Here is a 21,389-nt window from a genome sequence, read left to right as displayed (position 1 = left end):
TGAGAACCAAAAAGTCTTTCACTGTCCAAGTACATCCAGACCTAACTCCTTCTCAAACACAATTACATTGCTTTTTAAGAATCAAAAGCACAATTGAACATTTTTTTGACAAAACTGCTACAGTTTTAAGTGAGATGTTGTGGTAGAACAAAAAAAAGAAGCTCATGGAAAGTAGCAACACACACATTTCATATGGTGAAAGAGGAACAAACTGAAGCTGAACTCAACTGTCTCAGTAAGGCCATGCACTATGTAGTTCGTGGAGAACTGATTCAGTGGAAAAAAAAAAAGGTTTTCTACATCACATGGGACCTCGATTTAGCAGGCATCAAATGATTTGGCACATCTGTTTTGCTTTTTCTCCAATTTTTTTTTTTTTTTTGGTAAGTTAGCCAGTGACAGAGTAGCTGCTGTATGTTTTGGGGGTGGGGCCTGAGGGTGGGGAGGTTAAAACCCTGGACTAGTCGTCACCCAAACACGGGGCACGTATAGTGGAGAAAAACAACCATTCACACTAGAATAAACAATTTATCAAACGTGAATGTTTTTGGAATGTGGGAGGAAGCTGATATAACTGCAGAAAACATACACAAGCACAGGAAGAGCATGCAAACTCCACGGAGGAAGCCCGGAGCCAAGATTCAAACCCCTAACCTTCGAACTACGGGGCAGACGTGCTAACCGCTACCTCTGCTCCCTTTCCGTGGTTCTTGCATATCTAAACATTACAAGTAAACACAAAATTATGGATAAATGGACCACAGTTTTTCCACTCTTAGTTAGAATTCCAGTTCATAACATATTGCAGCATCCATCCATTTTCTACTGCTTTTCAGGGTCTGGTTGTGCGGGCAGAAGCTTTACCAGGGATGCCCAGACTTCCCTTTCCCCAGCCACTTCATCCAGCTCTTCCGGTAGTAGCCCGAGGCGATCCCAGGCCAGCCGAGAGACGTCTTTCCGGCCTCTCCTGGGTCGTCCCAGGGTCTCTTTCCAGTGGGACTTGCCCGGAACACCTCACCAGGGAGGCATTCAAATTAGATTTCCCAGCCATCTCATCTGGCGCCTCCCAATGCGGAGGAGCAGCGACTCGACACTGATCCCCTCCCAGATGATCGAGCTTCTTAGAGCCCGGACACCCTGCGGAGGAAACTCAGTTCATGCGTTTGTATCTGGCATATTGTTCCTTCGGTCATTACCCACAGCTTGTGACCATAGATGAGGGTAGGAACGTAGATCGACTGGTAAATTGAGAGATTCCCCTTTCGATTTAGCTCCCTCTTTACCACAACGGACCGATAAAAAGTCCACATCACTGCAGACGCTGCACCGATCCGCTTCTCGACCTCCCACTCCATTCTCCACTCACTCGTGAGCAAGACCCCAAGATACTTGAAAACCTCCACTTGGGGCAGGATCTCATTTACGACCCGGAGAATGAACGTCGCCCTTTTCCGACGGCGAACCGCTCCAGTGAGCGTCACCGATCACGGCTTGATGAAGCCAACAGAACCACATCACACATATTGCAGCAAGTCATCTGCAAATATATTGAGTAAGACTATATTATTTTTTAAAAACACATAGCTGTGAGTTACAAAAAGGCTAAAAAGCTCGGCTTCTTTGAGTTGCTCTAGGGTTTTTTTGCAATCCAAGTATAAATTAGGCAGATGTGTGCTGGCAGCGATGCAGTGTAGTGTGATGCAAAGTGACGTGTGCATGCAAGCTCTCAGCGGAGAGTGAGAGAGAGAGAAAAGGAGAGTGAGCAAGAAAGAGAGAGCGAGGGAGAGAGAGAGAGACACCAGTCTCGTACGGACAGTAGCTCTCCATCTCTGAACCCAAACCCGTCCGAATCTCTCCATGCACATCCAGTGTAGTTTTTGCACAGTGCGTGTTAGGACAGGAGCAAGTATTTCAAGCTCGAGTTGAGTGCGCCTGACAGAAATATAGGAGCAAGTGAGTGGACTGTCACGCCCCTGTGCGCAAAAGGGGGAAGACAGAGACTGCATGACAGTTTTAATCATGTGATTGCAACTTAGGGAAGAAAGGACTTTGTATCAAAGGTTGAATTTGACAGGCTGCTTGACGTATAGGTTTGACCTCTACAGCCAAGTGATTTTTCATGCATGAGCAGCCTTGAACTGATTCATCAGTATTATGTCTGGTCAATTAGCAGTATGAAAAACACACAGTAATAAAAGCATATTCAAACAAGCACTCTGCACAATCACAATCATATTAACAATGTGGGGCGCATGTACAAAGATTTGTGAAAATGTAAGAGACGGGACTGCACGCAGGCCAGTCTAGTACCCACACTCTTTTACTACAAAGCGCCACTGTTGTAATGCGTGCAAAATGTAATTTTGCATTGTCTTGCTGAAATAAGCAGGAACATCCATGAAAAAGGCGTTGCTTGGATGGCAGCATGTATTTCTCCAAAACCTATATGCACCTTTCAGCAGTAATGTTCCCTTCACAGATATGTAAGTTACCATGCCATTGGCACTAGCACAGCCCCATGCCATCACAGATGCTGGCTTTATAACTTTGCATCCATAACAATCCAATCCAGATGGTTCTTTTCCTCTTTGGCCCGGAGGATAGGACAGCCACAATTTCCAAAAACAGTTTGAAATGTGGACTCGTCAGACTGCAGAACACTTTTCCACTTTGCATCAGTCCATCTTCGATTAGCTCGGGCCTAGGGAAACCAGTGGCGTTTCTGTTGATAAATGGCTTTTGCTTTGCATAGTAGAGCTTTAAATTGCACTTACGGATGTACTGTAGTGCCGAACTGTATTTACTGGCATTGGTTTTCTGAAGTGTTCCTCAGCCCATCGAGTAAAATCCTCTACACATTGATGTCGGTTTTTGATACGTTCAAAGTAGGTTGTCGGCCTTGCCGCATAAACGCAATTGATTTTCTCCAGATTCTCTGAACCTTTTGATGAAATTATGGAGTGTAGATGATAAAATTCTTTGATTCCTTGCAATTGTACGTTGAGGAACACTGTCCTTAAACTGTTTTGACTATTTTCTCACACACTTGTTCAGAGGTGAACCTTGCCCCATCTTTGCTCGTGAATTCAGGGAAGCGCATGTTATACCCAATTATGTCACCCACTTGTTCCCAATAAGCCTGTGCAACTGTGGGATGTTCCAAACATGTGTTCGATTAGTATTCTTCAAATTTCGTTTTTGGAATTTATTGCAGCCATAAAATTCCAAGTTAATGATTATTTGCTAAAAACAATTAAAGTTACCAGTTTGAACATTAAATATCTTGTCTTTGTAGTGTCTTTCTAAAAATTCTTCCAGTATTTGCTTCAGTATTTGCCACAGATGCAGGTTGCTCTGCTTTCAACTACATACAGTATTGACCCAAGTGTAGAGGGGGAACAGTTGAAACGTGACTTTCATTTTTATCTGTACTCTCTGAACGCTTAAATCACGAGCTTTGACTTCTGGGTGTAGGTGATGTAATCGTAGAGTATGCACTGGGCCACTGTTTTACAAACTTAATTCAACTCTGTTGGTCGGTATATTGCTTTTGTAAAACCAGGGAGAAGACTTTTTTTTCACCACCAGAATGTAATTTTTATGAAGTGTAATATTCCACAATTAAATGTAATGGAGCATGATGAGAATAAATAAAGTCATGTTTAGTTTATATTACTTTCAACTTTTTATAGGGGCAGCCCTGTCATGGTGCAAGCTCATTTGCCTGTTGCACGCGCCCTTGTTGCACAACAGGAAGTGGATTTTAAATCTGTATACAATATCTAAAGCACAGCTAGGAGTGAATTTGCAAATATATTGATGCCAGTTTCCAACTGACATTCCTGTCAAAGCTTGGATTTCTGTTGAATGTTTTTCAAATTATGTCAGAACGGGCATCAAAGACTCAGTAAGCTCAGTAAAGGCCAACATATTTTTGTGGGCGCAAGCCGACCGCCTGCAAAAATGTGCTCATCTGCATTTAACATGCCTGAACTAGACGAGCAGATGAAGGGAAGGCATGTGCTGACCGTGTTTTGAGATGCTTTGCAAATACTTGAAGAAATGTTTCCTTTTTTTTCCCCTGTGCAAGCACATAAGGGGTTGGACTAAGGCATCTAACTATACTAAATAAACTATACCCAACTATGAAGTCCGTATTTATGGCGTCCCTCGTTTTAAGTAAGTCACTAACAAGGTTAAACATGCATTAAAAGTGTTAAATGTTATTTGCTTTTTTTAAATCATGCTTTTATATTTTCATCCATTCATTCATTCATTCATTCTCTGCACTGCTTATCCTGGTACCTATCCCGGCTATCTTCGGGCGAGAGGTGGGATACACCCAAAAATGATTGTGCAGTTTGGGCAGAACGGTGACGGACTAGTGAGCATATCTGCCTCACAGTCCTGAGGACCGGGGTTCGAATCCCTGCTCCGCCTGTGTGGAGTTTGCACATTCTCGCCCCGCCTACGTGGGTTTTCTCCGGGTAGTCTGTTTTCCTCCAACATCCCAAAAACAAGCAGGATAGGTTAACTGAAGGCTCTAAGTTGACCGGAGGTGTGAATGTGAGCTATTGCAGTTCAGCGTATACCCCGCCTCTCCCCCAAAGATAGCTGAGATAGGCTCTAACATGCCCATAACCCTTGTGAAGATAAGCGGAACAGAAGATGAATGAATGTGCCTTTGCCTCAAGCGTAGCAGTTCGGCGCTCAGACTTCATATCTGGCTTTCCCGTTTGGGGTTTGCATGTTCTTACGATACTTTTGAGGGTTTTCTCCAGATACTCCGGTTTCACATTCTAAAAAGAGATGTATGTTCGATTCATTGAAGACTCGAACGAGGCTATAGTTGGGAATGAGAATGTAAATGGTTGTTTGTTTACATGTCCTGTTATTGGCTGGTGATCATCCAGGGTATACCCCACCCCTCACCCCAAATCAGCTGGGATAGGCTCTAGCTTACCCATGTAATAAGAATAAGTACAAAATGAATGGAGGGATAAAAACATTCCTTTCTTGTTTAATAATAAAATTCCAAATAATATGTGATGTCTGCCTTCTTTGTAACTACTTTATGTGTTATCAATATAACAAAATTAGATACACTGCAATACTAGTTGCATTTGCACAATGGGATGACATGGAGAGATTCATCAAAAAGTCCGACTTTGCAAAGATAATATTGCTCAGTTTACCAATAACAACCAAATCGGCCCTAGCTGGGAACAGGAAATGAAACTTTCTTTTCATTTTCATAAGGCTGTGTTGATGAACAGATACGTAAATCCGAATATTGTAGCCACGCTGAGGAGCCAATGATTCAGACAATAATCAAAGTATTAAGTTGCTGGCGGAACATGCCTTGTCGTGCAGGACAAGCATGTTCCGTGAGCATTGAAGTGAGGGAGGGTCACTTCAGGGAACATTGTCTTACTGTACAATCTAACCAAACATGACTAGTTTTGTGATTTTTTTTTGGTACTAGACACATTAAAAGACTAAATTTTGCTTCACAGACAGACAGATCCTCACAGTAAAGTGGTCCTTGTATTCTAAATCTGTTTGTGCTCATATGAAAAACAGATTTGCATAAAACACGCCTTCTGATAAAAGGTTAATATTATAGCTGGAAGCGAGAAGGCTGTGCTACAGGTCGATTTATGCACTGTATGTCGAGCTGCAAAAACGGAAAAAGATGTCATGCTGTAGCGTCCTCTAAAGGGAGAAGCCGAAAGGAAAAGAAGAAGAAGTTGTCGAGATGCAAACAATAGTATGTTCCCTAAAGTTGGACAGCACTTCTTTGCGTGTATGTAACAAAATACATTTGTGAGGAACAAATTAAGGGAAAGTGAATCAAACATGAGGCGGCACAGTGGAGCATCTGTAGAGCATTGGCCTCACAGTTGTGAGGACCGGGGTTCAAATCCCGGCCCCACCTGTGTGGAGTTTGCATGTTCTCCTGGTGCTTGCGTGTGTTTCCTCCCACATCCCCAAAACATGCATTCATTGTAGACTCTATGTTGGGTTGCAACCAGTTCAGGGTGGACCCTGCCTCCTGCCTGATGACAGCTGGGGTTGGCTCCAGCACTCCCGCGACCGTCGTGAGGATAAGCGGCTCAGAAAATAGATGGATGGATGGACTGAACAAATCTCACCAAAGAAAAAGTAAAACGTGCAGAGTGAATCCTTTGATACTGCCAGACAGAGCTCAAATGAGGTCACGGGATGTGCATACTGTGCAACTTCTGACGCATATTTTTTATGTGTTTCAATATTTTGCCTAATGTACAACGATACATTGGGGCATTCAGATTTTGAAGTTTTTCCGTGTCATGATGTTGCAGGAACAACAAACAGGGAAGTGAAAGCCACTTCACCGAAATGCATCTGCTGTTGTTTTGTTAAAGGTCAAAATTGCACTTAAAACTGAGATCTAAAAATTAGGGTAAAAGTCCAGTCGTGTTACGGCTTGGCATTTTCCGAGACAGAATTAATAAGGCACTATCATGTTTCGGACCGGGAGAGCTGATGAATAAGTAACAGTGAGTCACTCATCAAACCCCAGGAGGAATCGAGGAGTTCCTCACCAAGTCTTCCGGCCCCATGTAGTGCACTCTGACTGCCGCTGTATTCTTAATGTAAAGAGGGGGGGCTGGGAGGCATGCAGCTGGGGGCAAAAAGCAAGAGTGCATTTAAGTCGCCATTGCAGAGGAGAGTGTCGCCTGAGGTGGGGTCGGGGTTTAAACCTAATTAAAGGTACTCTGTCATTGTGTGCAGCAGAGAGAGAGAACCGCACAAGAACTACCCGAATAACAGGTTGCTAGGTTACGGGGCAGTTATAAATTAAAGTAAAAAAGAGCTACGACACAACAGCAATCAAAAAGTCATTTTTGACTCGTGCACAAAAGGCCTAGACCATGTCATATATGTTGTCAATGACAATGAATGAGATACAGCATAGTAGTTTAACTACTGTATTGACGTGTGCTGGGTTATAATTCTTTGATTTGTATTTGTTTTATTCATCCAGAGCCCTTCCAACCCACACTCCACCAATGACTCGAATCCCACTCATTAGATCACAGAGCTCCACTTAGGCCAAAACTAACAAAAGTGAGGAAAAGGAATGTGGAGCGTCATACGTGTTTGTACATCTGTTTCTTACGGCACATTTGGCCACTACTTCCTGTTTGACTCAACAAATCATTTCCTGTTTCTGCACCTTTATCAAGATGTTCAAAATTTCCCGGGTTCTACACGGGCCCAAATGCACCACCTCCTCGACAAAATTTGATGGAAATTAATTTTCAGGCGTAGTCCTGTATCTGTCTTACTGTTTAGTGTTTGAGGATCTAAAAATGGCTTCTGTGAAAAAGTCATCGAAACAATAAAGTAAGAGGGGGTGTGAAGAAAACCCACACAAGCGCAGAAGACAAGAGCTGATGAGTTCATCAAATTTAATCCCTCATCACTCGACAGTCCTCTAGTAAAGTGAGCATGATCAATGAGTCAAAGTCAATATTGCACAACGGAGTCATTCAAGTAAACAAGAATGCCACTCAAAAGTGCTCTGCTCAGACAGAACAATCCGAAAACTTCCCCTGGGACTTGTTTGATGAAAGAAACCTGAACAGACGGAGGAGGTCTTTTTTTTTTTTTTAAACCATCTGCTGGATCTGGTAGCTCACTGCCTGCACCCAATAAAAGCAGACTGTGATGGGAAAAATTGCAACATCAAATGCGTTCTGTAGTTTCTTTTTTTGCGTAATCCTCCTCCCTAACTAACAAACTGTGATCAAAAGTTAGCTTTTGATACTTGCGAGAGAGTCAAAAAAAGATAAACACATATTTTGCCAACCTTCAGCCTCGATTACGCTGAAAGGACCTAACTTTCAAGTACAGTATTTTTTATCAGCTCACTCTTATTGCAGTCTATGGCTGTCATCTCCCGCTGAGGGCAGGATGTGGTTGCGTACGCGCATTACAAAGTCACCCTTCAACTGTCATCCGTGTCCTTTTATAGTAAAAGCCTCGCTCTTGTCACTGTCAGCGCATGAGTGTGCATCTACACGTTGACTGGGGGTGGTGCACTCCGATAATGCCATTCACGTCATCAAATTATGACTTATTGAAATTTCGAGCCTAGTTAAGTGAGGTCTAGCATATGGGTGGGGGTGCCCACTATGCAATGTTTGTGTTAGCAATGCCTACAACATTATTTGAAATGTGCATTCTCCAAGAAACATAAATGTGGTGCTAAAGCAGACGCCTTAGAGGTCTTTGAATCAAACACTTTTAAAACCAACAGGAAACAGAAAACAACAACCGATCAAAGCATGAACCAAATTGACACCGTCCAATGAAAAGCATAGCATTTCTTGTTGCTATGGAGATACTTACTTTTCATTGAGCAGTAATGAGATCCATACAAATTGAAGCCAGACAAACCACAAATTTCCTGTCAAACTACATAATTATATCAACGTATTAAGTATCATGTCCTCAATCATATCATATGATCATTACATCCATATTAAGTATTTCCAAATAAATGTTACCAAAAAAAAGTTATTTTCACTCCAAATCAACACAGATACAAAACAGGGATCAGTTTAAGGAAGCCTCCGTCATAATGACAACATTTCATCAAGCTAAAGACTGGTTAATTCTTCCATGTTGGCATATGTCTCCCCCTGCTGGTTAACAACATTCTGTGCAATAATCTTGCTCAAATCAAAAGGAAAAGGAAAAGCAAACATGACAGGTTGCATACCTACAAGTGTGAACTTTTTTTGGTGTGCTTCATCAGATAAGTTTTGAAATGGTTCTACTCACACTTTGAATAAGGAAAGAACCTACAGTATGTAAATATTAAAATGAATATAGTTTATTTACAGCACTCCCTGCGACCATGAGGATAAGCAGCGGCGAAAATGGATGGATAGTTTATGGTCCACATAGTCAAAGTGTCAAGACCCTTTTTAATGTTTCCAATTAAAACCAAGCGAAATGTCACTCACTTTTTTGATGCTTTTTACAGCTTTACCAGTCTAAGCTGCCCTTGTCGTGAACTTTTTCATCCATCCATCCGTTTTCTGTGCCGCTTATCCTCACAAGTGTCTGTGGGAATGCTGGAGCCAATCCAAGCTGTCATCAGGCAGGAGGCAATCAACACGCCGAACTGGTTGGTAGCCAATCACAGGGCACATGGAACAGTTGCACTCACAATCACACCTCGGGGCAATTTAGAGTCTCCAATGAATGCATGTTTTTGGGATCTAGGAGGAAACCGGAGTGCCCGGAGAAAACCCACACAGGCACAGGGAGAACATGCAAACTCCACACAGGCGGAGTGGGATTTGAAACCCGGTCCTCAGAACTGTGAGGCCAACCCTCTCCAGCTGCGTCACTGTGCCACTCTTTGCAACATGAAATTAGGTCTCCAGATGTCTTTTAGCAGTCTTTAGATTACACCCGACCACAAGTTGAGGTATTGTGGGCCTAGCCATAAAAACCCACATGCCTGCTTCAGCAACACAAGAGATTTTTCAATAAAATGTGATTAATAACTACTAGGACCTCCTTCCTTGCATCCAAATACCCACCACCGTCGCCACGATTTCTTATTCATCCATCCATTTTCTAAGCCGCTTATCCATACAAGGGTCTTGGGAGTGCCAGAGCCTGTCCCAGCTAACACCAGGAAAAAAAGCAGACTACACCGGGAACTGGTCGGCAGTCTGTCGCAGGGTACATATCGACACCATCACTTAGCAGGAATCGATCCCACGCTGCCCGCGACAAAAGTCAGCCATGTGTACCACTACATCATCAGTAATCGATTCATATTCACGGAGGTCTATTCTAGTCCATGTTCTCATATTTTGGAATGAAATAGTTGGTTTATGTGTACATGATCTCACAATGATTATTTTGTTCTTACAATGATGCACAAATTCATATTTAGTGACGGGTCTGGTTTCACAAGCATGCAGTACATGCAATAATGTTTAAAGGGAGATTATCGTATGACAAAATGTTGACATGTTGCACAGTCACGGGTGGAACAGAACCGACGCAAGTTAAACAGATGTTGGTGGTTTTGAAACAATTACAGCGCCGTACTTAACATGATCACATGGTTTGCAATCACTATGATCACTGAAGCGGGTTACCATAAAAGCACAAAGCCATCCATCTTTGAGCTCAGAGACTACCAGATGTGGACTTTTGAGAGGCCTATGTATGCGTGTGTGTGTGTGTGTGTGTGTGTACTTCTCCAATTAACTGATACAGCTCATCACATTATTAAGCACAAAAACAGGTTGTGCAAAAACATCCATTTTTAAACGCAAGACAAAAACTGGACCAATTTAAGATCCCGACCCCCGCCATTAGCAGACTTGAAGTGGAATTCCATGTGGTCTCTGTATTGGGTTTCAGTGAGGAGACATAATCCCCTCCCCTCTTTACAAACCCACTCCCACTTCACAACCAACCTCGTCCTCCTCACTTCTGTATTTCCAGAGGGGAAAGAGCAAATAACGGGACACTGAGTAGAGCTGCAGCTTTGAAGAGAGTGACATTTTCTTTTCTTCCCTGGAGGAGGCCTCGTTGTGGAAGTAAATGCAAACCACCGTGCATTGGACAAAAAAATACAAAGGCTGAGATTCACTCTTGCAATCTAAACAGCAGCACAAGTCAGTCCGGAGGAAAAGACGTCCGAGCGATGAAGCCAATCACTGTCATCAGTGCTCTTTTGCTCCTTCTCCACGTCTCTTCTCCGTGTGCAAAAGCGCACAGGTGAGTTGATAAAGCGCTGTGAGCATTTGTGAATTTTTAAAATTATTGTCATATTTTTCAAGAGAGCATTACGTATAACTCTGACCACATATTGGGCTTGAGAGCACCACCGTGGGCCAAATCTGAAACAGATTCAAATATGGCCCACAGGCCGTAGTATCCTACCTCGAGTTTTAAATCTTTACATTATTTTCTTATTATAATGTAAGGTTTACGGTTTAGCAACTGTCAGCTCATCGGTCCAAAAGACGTTAAAAATCAAGAGCACCTGTCACTCTCCCGTGGGCTATTTTAGTTGATTTAGCTCCTGTCTTGGATTCCTCATGTCCCGCCGGAGTCAAAACTACTTTTAAGGGGCTGCTGCCTGATACCCCAAAACATGGGTGCTATTAACCCATTCATGGGCAGAGTGGCAATTTTTTCCCTCATTGAGATAAAAGTCTCCTAACAGGCCACAATCAAGGAAATAAAACTTCTTTTTCGTTTATGGTTAAATTATATGATAATTTTATTAATTTATAATCTCATCTCAAAAATGGGACGCTGCCTGCGAGAGAGTACTTGGGTTTTCTTAGTAGATCATCCCAAAAACTAGAATCAGAATCAGATTAAAACACTTAAATATTTTGACATACTCAAGGATATAATGCGTGAAAATCATGATGTCCCAAAAATGGGACGTTGCCCACGAATGGTTAACATTTGGCACCAAGCCCGACGGGTGTCAAAACACGAAACGGGCTCATCCCGCTGTGCATTCCCAAGATATTTATTCTCTGTGTAAAGACTGAATTTACCCGATCCAGATTATAAATATACACGTGTAATGTAACCTCTGCTCGCTGTACATTATTCTAAATGCAGTTCCTGACATGACAATGTTAGCAAGTGAAAACGGAGGAAGATGGCGGCTGAACGCAGACCTCCAACGAGGCCATAAAATCGTGGAACTCCTTACTCGTGTTTCTTTGTCCAGCTGTTCATAGGTTACCGACTAACATTTTAGACCATGGAAGATGACATGTCACAAATCATTGACCAAGACATTTTGTATTTGGGGTGCCATGGATACTCCCACTGGCTTGCAGTAACAGTACAGCGCCAACGCTTAACTGGTGCTAGGACCACTTCACGAGAGGATGTGACTGAACGGCATGGAGGGGTTTGCTTTTTGTAGTTTATGTGTAATCCTGCAACGAAACCAACAAACCGAGGTCAAAACCTGAACAACAAAGCATCCACACGAGAACGAAACTGAGGCTGAACCTGCATGTCCCATCGGTGGCAGTAAAGGCCACCATTTTCTGCAGAACAGTTTTCACAATGATGATATCTAAGCAAATCCCTGGCTCCGCACCAAAATCTCGTCCTGCTCATAGTGTACGAATACACAAACAGACACAACCGTATACTTTTTGCTAGGCAGAAGTAATGAGATGGTGCGTGAGGTGTCAAGGTGCAGGAAGCAGGAAAGAGTCTGATTACGGTGCTTTTCACTCTCTACAACAAGCATCCTGTCAACTGATTGTTGCTCCATGGTTAATCCTACTTTTATTACTATAGGAAACATGGAAGGAGATGCCTTATTGTAACTGTGTTTTCACACAACTGCTATAATTAGCATAAAAAAAAATCCAAATGGATCACAAAGCTACACGTGTTTCAAAGTCAAGAGTACATTTCGCTCCCAGCACCGAATGCTATCGCACTCTCCGTGAGAGCTATAAATATCGGTCCGACAATAAAATTACACATCTTACCTCGAACCTCTTTCTTCCTCTACAAAGGCAGCACAGACAAGTTTCTACTGGAAACCAACCAGGTGTGTGTCGCTACGGTAGGCGGCTGGAGTGTTGCTATGGCTGGAAGAAAAATCGCAGAGGCCAGTGTGAGGGTAAGAAAGGTCAAGGTTGATTTGATCCATTCATCCGTCCATCTTCTTAGCCGCTTATCCTCACGAGGATCACGGGGAGTGCTGGACCCTATCCCAGCTGTCAACGGGCAGGAGGCGGGGTACACCCTGAACTGGTAACCGGCCAATCGCAGGGCACATCAAGACAAACAGCCGCACTCACAATCCCACCTAGGGGCAATTTAGAGTGTCCAATTAATGTTGCATGTTTTTGGGGATGTGGGAGGAAACCCATGCAGGCATGGGGAGAACAAGCAAACTCCACAGGCGGGGTCAGGATTTGAATCCCGGTCCTTAGAACTGTGAGCCCAACACTCTGCAGCTGCACCACCGGGCTGCCTCTACATAGTTAATTGTTGTCCAGTCACACGGAATGTTCCATTTAGTTTGTAAAATCTATCCATCCATCCATTTTCTTTGCTGCTTATCCTCACGAGGGTCACGGGGAGTGCTGGAGCCTACCAAAGTTGTTAATGGGCAGGAGGCGGGGTACACCCTGAAGTGGTTGCCAGCTAATCGCAGAACACGTCGAGACAAACAGCTGCACTCACAATCACACCTCGGGGCAATTTAGAGTGTCCAATTAATGTTGCATGCTTTTGGGATGTTGGAGGAAACCGGAGTGCCCGGAGAAAACCCACGCGGGCACGGGGAGAACAGGCAAACTCGCCGGGATTTGAACACCGGTCCTCAGAACTGTGAGGCCAACGCTCTGCAGCTGCATCACTGTGCTGCCTCTACATAGTTAACTGTTGTCCAATCACACGGAATGTTCCATTTAGTCTGTCAAATCTAGCCTGAAATTATGGAAATATTGTGGTTTGACTATAATCCACCTAACTACAACTATCTAACCAGTAATATGTGTCTGCTTTTTCATTCCAATTTTTTTACCAGCTCAATGTGAGCCAGGCTGCAAGCACGGCGAATGCGTTGGACCAAACAAATGCAAGTGCTTCCTGGGATACACGGGGAAAACGTGCAATCAGGGTGAATATGGGTGCACACTCATTCATTTTGGATGGAAAAGAGCTGCTTCCAGTTGAAAAAATGTCCTTATTTCAAGATTTGAACGAATGTGGCTTGATCCCTCGTCCGTGTGAACATCGCTGCATGAACACCCATGGCAGCTTCAAGTGTTACTGCCTCAACGGATACACGCTGATGCCTGATGGATCTTGCGCCAGTGAGTCTCATCCCACCACCATTTTTTCACATAAAAATGTAAAAATTTCATGAGTTTGTGTGTGTGTGATCGCACATGTTAGATTCGAGGACCTGCTCGCTCGCTCATTGTCAGTACGGCTGTGAGGAAGTTCAGGGGGAGATTCGCTGCCTCTGTCCTTCTGTGGGGCTGCAGCTGGCTCCAGATGAGAGGACTTGCGTAGGTGAGAAAAAAAAAAAGGCACCTTCAAAGAAACAGTTGTACAAAAGACATTTGTGGAACATATGGTATAATCAAAGACAGTCCAAAGATGTAAGGAAAGAAGAGGAAGTTCAGGATACAAAGAGGGAAAGAAATTGACTTTGGCTTGATTCCAATGCATTGGTGTTTGGCGGTTTTAGGCATCGTGGAAAACTCTACAAAGATTCCATTATGTGGCTTTCATACAGTATGGTTGGTTGGTAAATCAGAGCAAGGCAGTTAGGTTTGTAGTTCCACAATTCTTCCTCGATAGTAACAGCCAACTTGGCAGAGCTACTAATAAAACAACACGGCCAAGATAAAGGAGTTGGGAGACTTTTCACAAATTTAGCCAACTAATGTTAACAAAAATGTTGTAAATGTCTGTCTAGTTACCACTGAAGCATTTACAAGGCATAAACTCCTATAGACATTATAGACATCTGGACTAATTGGCCTCACCTGAAGGCAGAACATCTGTCTCATTGTCTCTAGTTGGTTGGACAAACATGCATTTGCTGGCTTTATTCATGAAAACAGCAGTTTTCTGAAATATCACTACTTGGACCCTACAATATGAAAATATTGTAGTCAAATATACAAATATAAAAGATGTCCGATGACGACAATACGCTAGCAAATGTATTTGCTGTTTTTTTCAATACCGTAGATCAGGGTTGCTCAATGCGTCGATCGCGATCAACCAGTCCATCGTGAGGCAGTCTTGGTTGATCGCGGGACGGTGTGCCCAAAAAAAAAAAAAAAAAAAAAAAAAAACAAAAACCTCGGCCAATGTTCCCTCTAAACTGCGCGCATGCGCAATTATGCGTCACTGATGCAGTTTCTGTGCAGATATTCTGCGTTGCGCGGAGAAAAAAAATAATCCCATGCAAATTGAAAGTATAACATACAGCTATTCAGGTTGTGGCATTTTGCAATGTGATTCAATGAGTGAGGGATGACTGGTTGTTACATCCAATGGCACAATTCACATACATACTGTACAAATGAATACAAATGAAAAGAAGAAGCCACTGGTTTCTTTTAGGCAGCACACTGAACTTTTCTCCGCCACACTCTCTTTTCCTAGTTTACCTTTCACCCCCTGCTCGTAAAGACGTACATTCAAATGTTATGCGTCCACCACCGCTGCTGCTTTAGTTAGCAACACAGTCTGGGCAAAATAGAGCAAAGACGAGCTAGACATGCTGCTTATGTTTACTTTTTATATTAATGGAGAAAGTTAAAGGAGAAATGCTGTTGTTTTAAGATGCAATGACTGTCGGAGTATGTGAACAATCGAAGAAAAAGTGGTTAAACTCGACGAGACTTTCTCTTTTCCGAGTGGGAAAGGTCTGGTCTGAAGCCAATAAAGTAGAAAGTGCAGCATGAGATAGTGTGTAATTTTAAAATTCCACCTTGGTATATATATATATATATATATATATATATATATATAATATAATATAATATAATATATCACATAACATTAATAACATAACAATGTGAGTATCATCATTCACCCAACACTCGCCACCTAACCCCCTTCCTTCGGTAACTCGCGAGAGGCTGGCTGCTTGAAAAGTAGATCTTGGGGTAACAAAGTCTGGGCACCCCTGCTGTAGATCAATTTACCGTGAGAGTTCCTGACAAAAACACAATGCTTTTTTTGGGGGCCTTTTGAATATTTGGAAACCTAATATCTTAATGCAAACTTAATGCTGTATATTTACAGAATATTTTGTTTAATGCCAATCTGTTGTATAACCGATAAATACAGATCAAGTAGTAGCGTGTTTCTAACGTGATCGTGTGTAGTGTGACAAAGATAAGGCTTACTGCGTCTCAGTGAAGTCAGGGTACGAGCAATCCAGGTTGGAGGTCAAACATTTCTGCTTTTCCAGTTTTCTGGCATGCAGCAATCATAAAATCTGTCAGAAATTGGAAGTATGAGTTATAAAGCATTATTATAAAATGGCTGACTGATTTGGGACTATTCATAGGTTGCAGTGCATCCACATTAATATCAAAAGCACAAAACAAGTTTTAACCATGGTTGATATTCTGATGACGTAAATGTTATGATCGTACTATTGTCGTCATTAATGAGGCATTTTGTGTTTGATTTCCCGGCAGATATTAATGAATGCGTCACTGGAAGCAACCTTTGTCCATACAACAGACAATGTGTGAACACATTTGGCAGCTACTTCTGCAAGTGTCAGGACGGATACGATCTGAAATATGTCAACGGGAAATACGACTGCGTCGGTAAGGAAAAAGTAAAACAATTCAGGGGTACCGTTTCTGGTCACGTCATGGTCCGAAAGGGAGAAAAAAAGCCTTCTTCCGATTTCCAGACCTGGATGAGTGTGCATCCGGCACCAACAAGTGCAGCCATCAAGCTGTCTGTCTGAACACTCAAGGATCGTACAAGTGCAGGTGCAAGTCAGGCTTCCGAGGCAATGGCTTTGAATGCTCTGGTGAGATCCCAGATTTGCTGCAGAGTTATAAACCAACTACCGGTAGGCTCGGGAGTTCCATTTGATGTCCTAAATCTTCAAGCAGGGTGTCCAACGACCGAAGCCTGTCCTTCCCGGTCTGTCTGCATTACCAACAGACATCTTACCGCTGCATATTTTTAGTTTGCGTATGAATACATCACCATTCCATTCAAGACTGATTTCCTGCCAGTAAAGTTTCGCAGATGTTAAAAGGAGAGAGCCAAAGGTTGTCAGCACACATGAGTAAATATTTTATTGCTAGGTGTCTGCAGAGAAATGGGAATACTCAGTAGCCTTTGTCCAGGTGGCGCTTTATGTACGAGTGACATTGACCATCAGCCAGAGGATCTTAATGTGAATGAAAGTACTTTTATTTCCTATAGTCAAGCCGTTTTATCAGAGGTTATGGGATGGAAACAAAGGCAGCGCTGATCATATCCTCAACGGTGAGATGAAGTGGAATCCGAGACGCTGCTTTCGCTGCTAACTCCCTGCCCGGCAATTCCATTAATCGCCTGCTTTCTCAACTCCTTCCGTAAAGTCAGCCTCTTGACTTTGTTCACGACATTTGATATCAGGCCTGGAAACTAGCGCATGCCCTTTGTACATATGCTGTACATGTATGATTGAATGCTTTTACCATCAGGTAATTGTTGTGATGTTTCAACCGCATGTTCATGGTTATTAATATACAGTATGCAGTCTTCCCTTTTTGCTGTTAATAGTACTATGTGAAGGCACTCCATAGATGCGCCAATGTATAACACCTGGTAAAATACTGCACGTCCCTGACATGTTTGCAGTCCCACATGTGTAATTTGGTTCCTCTTCCTGCCTGTAGCCATCCCAGAGTCCCAAGTAAGGCCCGGAATTCCAGGAGGTAAACTTGAGAATGAGGAAATCAAAAACATTATCCCTGAACCGGTTCTGACCCCGCCTCCGAGGATCCACCAGCAGCGTTTTGACTACGGCGGAGAGGTCTACATCGGCGAACCAACTGCGGAGACCCCAGTGGATGAGTTTCTTGATGAGGAAGAAGAGAAAGAAGAGGAAGAGGAAGACAACCAGCTCAATCCAAGAGGGGATGTTTTCAGTAAGTGGCTTCTGCTCTGGGTAAAGGCTAACTGGACTTTGACTTGTATAGCGCTACATTCAAGTTACTCAAAGCACTTAAATGTTGCCTCCTCATTGACTTCCCCGTGACGCGGCGTCAGGAGCAACTGGGGGTTCGGTATCTTGTTCAAGGACACTTTGACATGGTTACAAGGGCTCAGGATTAAACTCAGAATTTGCATCTGAGGAGACCAACACTCTTCCACCAGATTCATGCAGCCCAGAGAAGGCGTGATTGTTGTAGGCATTGTCACAAGCAAACATTTCTAAAGTTTGCTTTTTATGTATGTACATCCTCCTGATGCAATTACAAAATCCGTACCCAGAGTCTTCAACTCCTCCAGTGCCACCTTAGTTCTTCTTCAGAAGGATTGTGTCCAGAAAATTTAACCCTAACAGAGAAGTTCTTAAAAATGATGTTCAGTTGGATATAGGTACATCTTGTCAGGAAATTAGGGCTGTCATAAAAAGGAAATGGCTGACCGTGTTGGTATCTTACCTTGGGTCACATTTCACTCCTAATCTTTCAGGAAACAACAGAGTCTGTAAAACCCTTTACACAGCAAGAGAAGACAGGCCTCGAAACATTCATCACCTATTGGAGAGGAATTTTTCACTTTTGGCATGTGAGAGCGGAGGGATGCAAGCTCAACCCGGATCAGCTTCCCATACCCTGGGAGAAGGTTACGAAGCCTTTTATTACGCTTTCCCCACAGCAGCTGCTGTGCAAACAGACTGACTCCTCATAAGGAAGGTCTGTCATCAGCACTGGAGATCTTTCACTGCACTAGACCACTTAAGGTGTTCAGGTTCAATAAGCCCAGCTGTCACTTGCTTGTATGTCGAAAGCTTCCTGCCTTGGGGTGGTTTTGCTACAAGAGCCTGAACGCTTGAGGGCTGAAACCTAAACATGTATTTCCTCCCCCTACAATAACTGAGCGACATCAGAGCAGGCCAAAACCTGCTGGTTGACCTTTGGTTGACTTGACCTTTGCATCATAAATTCATTTAGGTTGTGATAAAGTCGTTGACCAATTCTGCACGTATCATATACATTGCTTCTGACTACGTACTATGGGAAACCGCAATAAATTGTCACTAATACTTGCTGCTTATCTCCCATTATAGCATCAGAGGATTTTGCATCAGTTCTTGGTCCAGCCAGAGAGGTCCAACAGTTTGAAACGGCGCCACATCAGGAAGGTATAAAAATTACACTTTTGTTTCACAAGTTCAGTTTTACAAAATGAGTCCACTTTTCATTAAAAATGTAATTTCCCATTCGGAAATAATGGAAATCTAAATAGTGTGAATGTTAGCCATGAGTACTAGCTTTATTTTAGGTCAAACAGAATGTTAAGTAACTTTGGCCTAACTGTTGTCCAAATGTGGAAATAATTAATGTTAACAATCAAATTTAAAAGAATTAAGAGATATAAAAGAATAAAATATTCTCATTTTGTGTGACTTTTTCTTGAAAATGTGGGTCCAAATCTGTATTATTTGACAAACCATCCTTCGGGCTTCTACTGAATTGACTCTGTCTGACAAATGGGTAAATAATGCAAGTTTTCTTTCTTTACACAAGAGTTTATCATGGACTGCAACTTTGATCGAGGAGCATGCGAGTGGGTGCAAGACAAGGCTGATGACATGGACTGGAGTGTAGCCTACCATGGCAAAGGTAGCAAAATGATGAATACCGTATTTCCGCAAATAATGATTGGAGCATACTCCAGACTCGAATGCGACATACAATAACACACCAGAATTGTTTTGTTGATTGGCTAATGATTGCAGAACTATTAATCCTGAGCTGTTTCTTCAGGTGCTGAGTACTACATGTCCATGAGTGGTCTGCAAGGGGAGCAAGAGGACGTGGCCAAGCTCAAGTTGCTACTCAGTGACCGAACCCAGCAGGGCAGCTTCTGCCTGACATTCAACTATCGTGTGGTGGGTCACGACGTTGGCTCGCTCAAGGTGCTGCTGGACAACAACGCTTACCCGGTGTGGGAACAGAACCACAGCAGGAATCAGGGATGGCAGACAGAGCTCCTCACTGTGGCCTGGAAAGAGGAAGCGCCACAATCAGTGAGTCATTTGGTTTAGAACTCGGTGTCATTTCAATAATCAAAACAGTTTCCAAGCAGGATAGTGAAGCAAGCATAATAATAATAACATGGAACATAACACTGCAGATTATACCATTGAATGTCTTACAGATCATCTTTGAAGCTCAGCGCGGGAGAGGAGTCGAAGGGGAGATCGGATTAGACAACGTTGTTCTAACTTCAGGGCCATGTCAAGAAGATGACTCTCTGATTTTCTAAAGTTCAGCTGTTTCATAGTCAAATCAAAAATGTGCATTATTGCTGTAAATGTTGCTTTCACCTTACTCTGTGCTTCTACATGGAGTAAATCTTTTATTTTCTATCTCAGTCTGACATTGGTTTTTGTCCTCGACATTTTGGTCGATACCCTGGATGTTTGTTGTTGTTTATCAAGTCTCAGAACTGTTGCACTGCCATTTTAACCACTATTGCACCCATGCTGACTCTAACAGCCCAGTGAAATTTCTCCTTCTTGGACCAAAACCACTGTAATTCAGATTTTTTTTTAATTAAGTATGAATAATGTATCTTTATGTGTCCATCAATGGCAATGACGTTTTATGAATGGCAGAACAATTAATTAAATGACCTTCTTCCATTAGAAAGCAGATAGAGCCAGTAACTCTGTATTAACATGTTGCCATTCAAACAGCAGAAATACTGGAATAGCTTTGAATTCAACAAAATTTTACACTGAACAAGTAAAGGTGGCAGTAAACTGAGCATCATTATTTATGCAAACATACTTTTTTATGTTAATTTGGTCACGTACATCCCATGAGATGTTCCTGGACTCCTCTAAAGGTTACGAAACACTGTTTTAGACTAATGTGTTTAATTAATTAATTTCCTTCGTAGAAATTTTCGTGAACATGAACAAAACGGCTAAAAAAAAAAAAAAAACTAAACAAAAGTTTAAAAAAAAACGTTTTTACCTGCCCGGAAGATCAGCACCCCAAAATCCTGACGACCCCCTCCCCCCCCCCGGCCCAAAATGTCGCCTCTTAGCGGTGAGTCAAAGCGAGTCGCCGATTGGTCTAAATCCTTCACGTGACCTGGGCTGTCCTTAGCCATCGTTAGCTTCTCGGCAGGCTAGCGGGCGCAGCTAGCATCGAGCCTTCGGAGTGTCCAGGAAACGACGTGACATTGTTGATCTCAGGCCGGGACAAAAAGGCAAGAAGCTGTCAAACACATACACCTGTCAGTCTTTTCTCGTGCAAACTGGCGTGGACGCGGTCGCTTTGCAGACCGAACTGGAATGAACTGTTTTGGTTTTTTTTTGCTCTGTAGTGAATTTAGCTAACGTTACACAGCTAATAACGCTGTTGCCTGCTTTTTAACTCCAGCTGTGCGGATGCCTTGTTACCCGATTTTATTTATATGTCATATCCAGCTAGCTAGCTAGCTGTAACATTGTCCTCTACCGGTGTGTTTGTTCTACAAATGTAAATGTATTTCAAAGCGATGTTGTTGGGGAGCGTTTCTGTGTAACACGTCCATTGGGAGCTGCCCAGCTGAAGTAGCTCTCTCCTGCCAAGCAT

At 42.8% G+C, this 21,389-nt stretch overlaps 1 protein-coding gene and 1 long non-coding RNA gene across 6 annotated transcripts; one reads left to right on the top strand and one right to left on the bottom strand.

The window, feature by feature from the left end:
• Positions 1 to 10,096: 10,096 nt before the first annotated feature.
• On the top strand, positions 10,097 to 20,764 carry egfl6 (EGF-like-domain, multiple 6). Of its 5 annotated transcripts, XM_061842099.1 has the most exons (15): positions 10,097 to 10,622; positions 10,693 to 10,803; positions 12,591 to 12,697; positions 13,613 to 13,705; positions 13,782 to 13,901; positions 13,984 to 14,103; positions 16,257 to 16,391; positions 16,481 to 16,603; positions 17,008 to 17,070; positions 17,466 to 17,717; positions 18,268 to 18,420; positions 18,866 to 18,940; positions 19,326 to 19,421; positions 19,566 to 19,828; positions 19,960 to 20,764. In XM_061842099.1, exons 2-15 carry the CDS (start codon positions 10,730 to 10,732, stop codon positions 20,065 to 20,067), a joined length of 1,782 nt encoding a protein of 593 aa, XP_061698083.1. In that variant the 5' UTR covers positions 10,097 to 10,622; positions 10,693 to 10,729; the 3' UTR covers positions 20,068 to 20,764. The 5 variants fall into 5 exon arrangements, with proteins under 5 accessions (XP_061698083.1, XP_061698084.1, XP_061698086.1 ...); XM_061842100.1 differs by lacking the exon at positions 17,008 to 17,070 and having other exon boundaries at positions 10,099 to 10,803; XM_061842101.1 differs by lacking the exon at positions 18,268 to 18,420 and having other exon boundaries at positions 10,103 to 10,803; positions 19,960 to 20,761.
• Positions 11,647 to 20,821, bottom strand: LOC133512453 (uncharacterized). Its single transcript, XR_009798192.1, has 6 exons — positions 20,784 to 20,821; positions 19,742 to 19,803; positions 15,960 to 16,051; positions 13,977 to 14,094; positions 12,564 to 12,665; positions 11,647 to 11,993 (listed from the first exon to the last, which is right to left on the bottom strand). It is a non-coding gene; the product is annotated as an uncharacterized LOC133512453 (long non-coding RNA).
• Positions 20,822 to 21,389: the final 568 nt, after the last annotated feature.

The sequence above is a fragment of the Syngnathoides biaculeatus genome, chromosome 14, assembly GCF_019802595.1.
Source record: "Syngnathoides biaculeatus isolate LvHL_M chromosome 14, ASM1980259v1, whole genome shotgun sequence".
NCBI classification, from domain to species: domain Eukaryota; kingdom Metazoa; phylum Chordata; class Actinopteri; order Syngnathiformes; family Syngnathidae; genus Syngnathoides; species Syngnathoides biaculeatus.
The sequence above is the reverse complement of the archived record's forward strand: the minus strand, read 5'-3'. Positions and strand labels throughout refer to the sequence as shown.

Bases quoted from the DNA above. Each gene is read 5' to 3' on its own strand.
- egfl6 (XM_061842099.1), top strand. From the start codon at position 10,730: ATGAAGCCAATCACTGTCATCAGTGCTCTTTTGCTCCTTCTCCACGTC. The intron at 10,804-12,590 runs GTGAGTTGATAA...TCCTCTACAAAG, and splicing joins CCGTGTGCAAAAGCGCACAG to GCAGCACAGACAAGTTTCTA. The intron at 18,941-19,325 runs GTATAAAAATTA...TCTTTACACAAG, and splicing joins AACGGCGCCACATCAGGAAG to AGTTTATCATGGACTGCAAC.